The sequence below is a fragment of the Nematolebias whitei genome, chromosome 7 (genome assembly GCF_014905685.2).
Source record: "Nematolebias whitei isolate Nwh7 chromosome 7, NemWhi1, whole genome shotgun sequence".
Lineage (NCBI taxonomy): Eukaryota > Metazoa > Chordata > Actinopteri > Cyprinodontiformes > Rivulidae > Nematolebias > Nematolebias whitei.
The window spans coordinates 6122425-6131655 of record NC_056504.1 but is presented as its reverse complement, the minus strand read 5'-3'; the positions used below and the strand labels follow the sequence as shown (position 1 = coordinate 6131655).

The 9231-nt window shown below is 38.1% G+C and overlaps 1 protein-coding gene across 2 annotated transcripts in view; it reads right to left on the bottom strand.

Moving 5' to 3' along the window:
* Positions 1 to 7474: 7474 nt before the first annotated feature.
* The window catches only part of lactbl1b (lactamase, beta-like 1b), a 22773-nt gene continuing 21016 nt past the window's right edge, over positions 7475 to 9231 (bottom strand). For both annotated transcript variants that reach the window (XM_037679175.1, XM_037679174.1), the window contains one exon: positions 7475 to 8919. In XM_037679175.1, coding sequence (XP_037535103.1) covers positions 7941 to 8919 — 979 coding nt within the window. In that variant the 3' untranslated portion in view covers positions 7475 to 7940. The remainder of the gene's footprint in view (positions 8920 to 9231) is intronic.

Below are 9231 nucleotides of genomic sequence, written 5' to 3'. Positions count from 1 at the left end.
GTTGGGGGGACTCCTGGAGCTCCGGGCTTGGAGACTGCTGTGTTTCTGTGGCTCCGGTCTTCCATGTGTTATCATCGTGTCCTGTGTGGACAGGTCTGTGGATCCCCACATCCACTATTGAACATTTTTATGGAGAAACCTTATAGTGACATCATGCTCACACAGGTGTTTAGATCCAGGTGTTTAGATCCAGGTGTTTAGATCCAGGTGTTTATCAGATACACACTCAGTTGGGTTGTGGAGACCACTAAATAATAATAATAATAATAATGTCATCACAATGTCAGCACTGTATGTTTCCATACAATGGCGAAATTAGTCTCTGCATTTAACCCATCCACCACCAGGTGGTGCAGTGGGCAGCTATTGAAAGCGCCCGGGGGACATTTTGGGAATTAGACGTGCTGCCCAGAGACGCCACGTGATGTGCAGTGACTGGGGATCGAACCTGGGACTCTCGGGTCCCAAGCCGGCTGCCCTGCCTCTACACCATCTCGGCCCCATAAATACATCTAGTATTACCATGTACTGTATAAAATACTTTCTAATGTTATAAGTATCATTATATATGTTGTTTGTTGTGGTGGTTTCTAGGTTTTGTCTTGTTTTTGTTTTCTTTCCGCAGGTCTAGAGTCAGACTTCAATGATGTTGATTTGTGTTCTCTTTATCCCTCTCTCTCTCTCTCTCCTCTATTCTTATCTCCTTCTTTACATTTTAACTCTTCTCTCACTTTTCTGCTTTGTTATTTTCTGTTTTTCATCCCCGTGTCCATTACATCTGAAACAAGCCCAAAGCAAATTCTAATACAATTTAATTTATATATCAAGTGGCGCATTAAGGCCAGCCATAATGCTCTGCTGGTGAAAGTAAATGTGTTGGGCATCACTTTGACACTCAGACAATAATTCTAAGTGTCACAATGACGGACAGGACAAGAGAAAAAAAAAAACATCTTTAAAACAACTGCAGTTAGAGGGACAATAAATGTTATTGAAGAGTGTGATTAGCACCATGTTCATATCCAAATTGAATTTTAAAGGATTTAAAGTTTTCTATCAACATTCATTGCTGCTTTGAAAACAAAACCAAAGACAAGCTCAGGAGTTTCAAATGTTCTAGCTGAAACTTAGGAAGGAGGAAACAGCTTAAATGTCCAGAACATATTGTTTAGTTACAGTAAAAACCTTTAAGTTTTCAAGTTTAAAGATTAAAAACTTCATGCCCAATCTGTAACAACACACTTTTTAAAAGTTAGTTTTATAACCATTAAATTAGTCTGTTCTGCATAGAAACTGGTAGAGTGAAGAATTACTACAAGAGCTGCATTAAAAAATTGTGCACTGGATGTAAATGTTTTAATATTTCCTTTGGCCCTTTGCTATTAGACAGTAACAAGAACGTTCATAGAGCTGTGTAATTTATAATCATGGTTTCCAACTTACACATTAGACAGAAGAAACCAAGACATATCACATTCATGTTGATTAAAGCGCATGTTTATTTATTCTAGCCTCAAATCATCAGTCAAAAAAGAATTAAATGGGGGGATTACTTGATAGTTTGTCTTTTGACAACTTATTGTAAAAATATTTCAAAGGGGCTGTACTAAGCACTACTTATTTTAAAAGGCATTATGTTTTGGAACTACCAGTAATTAAAGTGGAGCGTGTTTAAGGATTACCGTCATGTTGCTCTCTTTCTGCTTTGATATTCCAGCGATTGTAGTGGCTGTGTTTGGAGTCTGCTGGGCACCCTTCCACATCGAACGACTTTTGTGGAGTTCAGTCAGCCAGTGGACGGACCTGATGCACAATGTCTACCAGTATGTCCACATCCTGTCGGGCATCTTCTTCTACCTCAGCTCTGCAGTCAATCCCATCATCTACAGCCTGCTCTCCACAAGGTTCAGGGAGTGTTTCCGGGAGCTTGTGTGCTCCCACGCGGAGGACAACTTTTCTGTCAGAGACTCGCCTCTCCTCCCAAAGACTTTACTGGATGCCTCCATCTCAAGTTCCAGATCTCACACAGAAACGAAAGATTCCAGTTCTTTCTTTCCTTTGCTGTCTCCTAAGGTAACGTTGAGTAGGCATACGGCAGGACTTCCATGTGTAAGTAAAGAGAACACCTGCAAGACTTCTGTGTTTTGAGATGTCTTTAAAATGAGTGAAGAAACTCCCAAAGCAGAACCAATTTAAAGGTTCAGCTGAAACTGGGGAACGTTTTTTTTTATGTCTATCAAGTTTCTTTCTCCCATGAAACACTAAACATGGTTTTGAAAAAGCTTTAAAATGGTTGGAAATACAGTGGTTCTGTCTCTGTCCAAAGTATGGCAACAAGGGCAGATAAATAAATAAATACAGTTCTAATACATGTCTCAGGGACAGGCTAGAATTTGTCAAAATTGTGTCTACACCTCTCAAACATGGAAAAGTTGGAAATAACAGGATGGTAAAAGCTTTTTGAATAAAACAGCAGCCATGTTTCACCCCAGAAACCATGATTAATAGATAAATAAATGTGAAAGTCTGAACAATGTGCATATTTCTTACTGCACCCATGATTTTTAATCTAATCCAATAACTTGTAAATGTGCAATTTATGAGCCTTTATTGTGAAATGTCAATGATTTTAGCTGTGTATGTCTGTAGGCCTTAAATGTCATGTTGTGAAATTAGGTTGGTTGATGTGTGTCACATAATGGCCCACCTGAGCATCATCATGATCATGATCCATGCGTTCCTCAAGCTGGGAACGCAATCATCACAGCTGTAATGAAGAATGCTTGGAGGCACAGACAACATCTGTCATTGGTAATCTCCCATGACCTGAGTAAATTTACATACAATAGCTCAGAACTATTTACACACAGACTATAGACTAATCCAGCTGTCTCTATAAAGAGGAACTAAATGTTAATGGTGACACAAATTCAGTCAGCTCTGGACGTTCAGGGAGGACAAAACAAACTGCTAATTTTAACAGATTCAAGCGAATGGTCAGGTTTATTTCGTTTTAACAACATCTCTAATTGTCACAGCCAGTCAATGGCCGAAACGGACAAAGCTGTTGATAATAAAAAAAGCAATGAATGTGCTAAATAACTCAATGAGGGAATCACATTAACTGGCAGATGAATTCAGTGTCCCTCATCACTTTTTTACCCTAGAATAATGAAACACATCAGCAATGCTAACAAATAGCAATTATTGGAGGGAGAGGAGGTAAATGAAAAGTAGCCATTGTGTTATTGTCAATCACCCTTTTTTCCACAACCAGCAAACTGGCATACACATCAGGATTAGGGTTTGTGTGCTGTTTCTTTTGTAGCTCAAGATGTTTTTATTCACATCGTTGCAACTTTTAGTCATATTTCTAAACCTTTCATACTGAATGAGCACCAAAAAACCAACAAAAAAACAAATAGGTGCCAAAACTATATATAAAAAAAACATAATTAGTCAACACTATACTTTCTGAGAAAACATTAATTAAATTTATCACTGAAAAGATGCTGACCAGCTTGAACAATACCTTTCCCAGTCTTTGTTGCCTGGCCTGCCACTCATTTATTTGTCAAGACCAGATATAAAATGTGGATAATTTTTTTTTTTTTTTTTTGGTGAGAGAGCAGTTTTAATATATCTATTAATTTTTGAAGTCAAATTGTGTGAACTACTTATGGACTGTCAGTATCTTACCTGCAGCAGACAAGAGTCTATGTTTATAAAAACTGGGAGGAATTCTCATCTGGGAGTCAGTTTCACTGCAGAGTTCATTTAAGAAGTACTTTGTACAATTCCACCATCAAAACTTCAAAAAGTCAAAACTGGCCAAAAAAATTCCAAGTGAACGCTTCAGGTATTTTATAATCAAATTGCATGCTAATGTTTTATTTTTTGATTTCATCAAAACAATCTTCATTACCTGTGTGCTTTGAGGTGTTAAAACATCCTTCCTCTGATCATCTGGAGTCATTTTGTATAATCAGACATTTTTCCTGAATAATCTGGCTCGTTCACAATCCATATTTTCCTCCGTACACGTCGCTCCGCCCTATAAGTCGCATCAGTCCAAACATGTTTAATAAAGTGGAAAAATCCATAAACATGTTGCGTCACCGTATACGTTGCATCTATTATGCATCACCGCTGACACTTTGGTTTGTTACGCGTCACCACTGACAACATGTGGTCCGTTGTGGCAAAAATCAATTGGCTGCCAAATGGCAGCTGCAGGAGCATGCATGGAGGGCTTTAACAAGAATTTAACAAGATTAACACTTAAAAACAATTATTTGTTTGCTCGACATTATAGCAAAGGTGTGTCTCAGGTTAACTTTTACTTAATAAATTCATTTTGATGATCACATCAGCTGTATTTCAAAAGATGATACGTGGAAGTATGAATGCGCAGAGGAACGACTCTCTGTGCGTTTCTTCAAAATTTAACAATATAGACACCTAAAAACAATTTGTTTGCTCGACTTCATAGTAGAGGTGTGTCTCAGTCTAACTTTTGCTTAATAAAAGGACTTTAACGGTCATATCAGTTGTATTTCAAAAGTATTCGCTGCCTTGGTGCTCCCAGGAGCGTGCAAACAGAGAGGAAGAAAGGAAGGAGGAACGGTGCGCATTTCTTCAAAATTTAACAAGAAAAACACCTAAAACAATTGTTTGTTTGCTCGAAATTATAGCAAAGTTGTGTCTCAGTTGAACTTTTACTTAATAAAAGCACTTTAATGGTCAAATTAGCTGCATTTCACTGGGGCGGTGCAGCTGGTTTAACTTGATACAAGCAGCTAGCAGAACGAAGGTGTACTATGGCAAGCTGATTGTATCATTAATAGCTGGTGTAGATTCTCAGTCATCCAGGACATGGTAAATTCAAAAAAGTTCAAGATCTAAACAATAAAGTATAAAATAAAGTATAATAAATAAAGTCCTGTTGTTTTTGTTTTGAACTTTTTTGAATTTGTCATTATAACCACTTTTACCTATTACATGATACAACGGCATACCTTAATACTGGAGTGCCATCTAGCAGCTGAAAAATTGTAGTGTTCAAATTTTTTCAGTCAGAATGAATGAAAACGGTCATATCTCTGCCAAAAATTGGTTTATAAATATGAGAAAAAAAAATTATAAATACGTCACTTGGACCTATAAGTTGCAGGGAATGTAAATTATGCAAAAAAAACTGTGAATTATAGGATGAAAAATACGGTATTTTATGTCTCTTTTGAGGAAAAAGACGTGACTTGAATTTTCACAACTGTTTTTACTCTCCGTAATGGATTTGCAGATGTATGGCAGAAGAAAACGAACAAACTCAAACATGTACAGTACAACAGACAATGCTTAGCAAATAAAATATTGGCAAAGGGAGCGTCTTTGTCGTGCAAAAGTACTGAGATATTTTAAGTATTACGTTTAAGTCAAAAAAGCACTTAAACAGTCATTACTCTGAGTAGCAGATAACTTATTGAAACTTCCTCACTGTAATTGCTCTGACAGCGATCAGCTGCACATATGAAGCTAACTGCTCACAACTACTCCACAAAGCTGGATCAAAAGGTACAGAATGTGAGAAAAACAAGCTGCATAAATTACAGGGTGCAGCCATCAGCATCTTCCCTACCTCACCCTTTACTCCCAATCATGTAAAAGGAAAATGCAGAGAATGCAAAAACACCAGTTTGTGCCGGAGTCGATGCACAGGATGATTGATTTATGAGCTACTGCATCAACATATGGATGCAGCAGAGGAAGAGGAAGGTGACTCTTATTCAAATACTGTGGCTCGTTATCAATTAATAAAAATACTATCTCTTTATTTTCCCATGATTTTGTCCAATGAACAAAAATACAGATAACAAGTTACATTTCTTTTAATTGTTGAGTTTGAAAAGCTGCAGTCAGAGAGCTTTTGTTGTTCAGTAGCACAGTTTATGAAGGTCCATTGAAAATCTGCCATTCAGAGGGCAGAAAAAAGCACTAACAGCTTGTGAAAGGTGCCAGTGAAAAACAAACAAACAAACAAAGAACAAAAAAAGATAAGTATGAATATAAATATGGAGGAAGCTGCCTAATTAAAGCACTGCTCCAAGTTTAGAAAAAACTGGCTAACCTTCATGGTTTCCACTTTTTATCTCATTTGCTCAGATCAAAGCCCAACAAGTTGACCTGCATCTTTATTTGTAAACAAATTATTGTACAACTACACTGCTACAATGGTAAAAAATATATATTGTACAAATTTACACAAACACACATTTAAAAAGTAAACTTTAATGTGTTTCTCCTGGGCAGCTCTTCCCCCATATTGACAATCTTCTTGCTAATATGCCAGCTTCCTCCTAGTGTCATATTCATCTCATGCATTATTTTCATTATTGTCATGTCATTTTTGACAAGAAAATGAATTACCCACAATGCTGAATTATTCCTTTACATTTAAAACATGTCGTTATGAAACGCTTGTGTGCTGAATTTGACTTTTTATTAGTTTGTTGCTGTCATTGCTGCTAACAGTGCCTGCATATTCTCCCTCTGCTGCTTTGTTCTGTAACATCTGTAAACCTCACAGGGTGAATCCATCCAGGAATGTAATAAAACAATCAAGGGTTTTCTGATGGAAAAAATGTTAAACTTCATTATTTTTGTCCTTATTAAAAAAAGTGTGTTCATGAAAAAAAAGTCGAAGTGTTTAAGTGGAAGATGTAAAGAAAGGATGCTGTACCTGAGCTTCTCCTGATCTTGTCCCGTCTTTTGTTGCATGGCCAGCAGTCATGTATGTGATTTGAATGACTGATAAGCTGTTTGTCACTGTGATTGCAATGATGGAAACTAATTATGGCAATTATGCAATGTCTCGTATTAAAAGTTACATGTTAAACTCGTCATTCTAGTCTACGGTTGATACCTGTGAACTTTTAATTAGGGATTTTGGCCCTAAACTGCAGAAATATGATTATTTTGTGATAGTTCTAAATAGATAGTTATTCAGCTTTATGATTGCAATGTGAGTATTTCTTTTCAACAGACTGCATGAACCTCATCTTACATTTTTCTCTGAATAACAAGCTGGAACAATAGCAGGGAATCAGTGTTGTAATTAGCATGTTGGCATGGTTTTGTTCCAGTATGGTTCACAACTTTGCATGACACACTTTGTTTCCCTACCAACCACAACAAAGAGCTTCAATCCCTTGGCTGTGAGGACATGAATACAGACAAGTGATGTTTCATGAGGCTAAACCGTTTCCATTTCTACAAAACATCACATAGGGTATTCTAATACGAACGGTAAAATGCCACATTTGACCCTTTAATGGGTGTGTTTGTCGATCGGAGTGTGTTACTTATCATGAAACAAAGACTACCGGTACTTGTTATTTTTAACAAAGCCAAAACTAGTTAGGGTTTTTGTTGTTGGCCTAAAACCAACATTTCCAAAATTAGTGCATCTTGTTGATTTGACCTGCAACAGATAGATGTTGGCCCCATTAATGAACGCTGAAAATTCTGCGCTGAATATATTGTCAACTTGTGATCCTGGTTTCAGAATTAAATTAAAATAAATTTGTGAAACTTTTGTGTTCGTGACCGCAATAAAAATTGTTCGGTTTGAAGAACAGTAAGAAGCAACGTGGGTCACGGCAATGTGAGAGCAATTTAATTGAAGGCAATAATCAAATCTCTGTTTAGCCACCGTGTGAAAGCTCAGCTCAGAGGTGTGATACAAAACCAGAAGACACTGACTTAGCAGAGAAACTCGTACATTTTCCATAAATGTTTGTGTTGTCCTTCCAGAATATTCTCAGATCTGAGCTCATGAATCTTCCTAACTTTTCTATTCATCCTTGCAACGTTCGCTGCTTTCGTTTTGGTTCTAGCCCAGGGTTACACCATTTGTCTTTTGGCCACTGCATGGCAGCAGTTTAGCTGGAGAAGGACGGCCTGCGGGCAATTCTGACAACATTGTACGTGTTAAGTCCTGGTGCATCAAAGCCGGGGGACAAGCCCTGCTTATTAAACACATAAAAGTTAAAAAGTTGGCCATCTTGGGCTTCCAGTGACACAGAGGCTGTTCCCACTCGCAAAACGCAAGGGTACTCCTTTTCGAACACAACTTTGAACACCCGCTCAACCAGGTAGTTGAGTTTTATTGTTCTGTACTTCTCTGGGATCATCTCTTCAATCTGAGGGCCAAACTGCTGCATGATCAGAATTCCATCTGGTCCTAGTTTGATCTCGTAGAAAGTGATGTTGCTGTATGTATAGAAGCCAATATACGACTCTGGATTTGGGGGAGCAACAAGAACTTTTTTGGCTTCCCTGAAAGCTTTTTCAATGGCTGGAACAATGAAGCTGTAGGTCTTTGTGACCACGTCTTGTTTTTGAGACCTGCTGCCTGCCATGAGGATGACCAGGCCGAGCTTCAGCCTGGGAACCAGGGAGAATGTGGCGGAGAAGCCATCCAGATCACCATCTTTTCTCAGCATCTCGTAGCCCAAGAGGTCATTCACCTCCCATGGTGTCCCAGTACGGTTAGCAAAGTAGTCCTTATCACATCTAAAGAGTGGGGTCAGCATAATCTTCAGGGAATCTGGTTCCAGTAGTTTGCGGTGGTAAGTACCCAGCAGCATCATGGCGAGCTTGGCCATATCTGCGGCAGTGGAAAACATCTGACCAGAAGGCCGGTACCAGCCGAGGTCATAGAGTGGGGCAGGTTTTCCATTTGAGTAAACTCCCACTGCCATCTGACCCTGCAACCCTGGAGTCAGACCAAAACCTGTGTCTTCCATCCCCAGGCGGTCTAGGATGTTTTCTGTGACCCATCGCTGGTATTCTACTCCAACCACTCGCTCTGCCATGACATGAGCAAGCAAAGAAAAGGCAAGGTTGCTGTAGTGACACCTGGACAAGAGCAAATCATAAAGACAAAAGATTTATTAAATAAAAACGAACGTTGCATGAACTGTGGTCAGCCACACAGATGCCCATTAGACATTTCATCACATCTTGGATACATTTTAAATAAAATATCTAATCATTTGGATATCAGTATAATTAATGTTAAAAAAAAAGGACAAGGCATTGCTGCCATGAATGTTTGTAATGGAGTGAAAAAAAGAACTGTGACCTGATATTTCAATGGTGAAACACTGATTGACACAACAACAATAATAATAATAATAATAATAATAATAATAATAATAATAATAATAA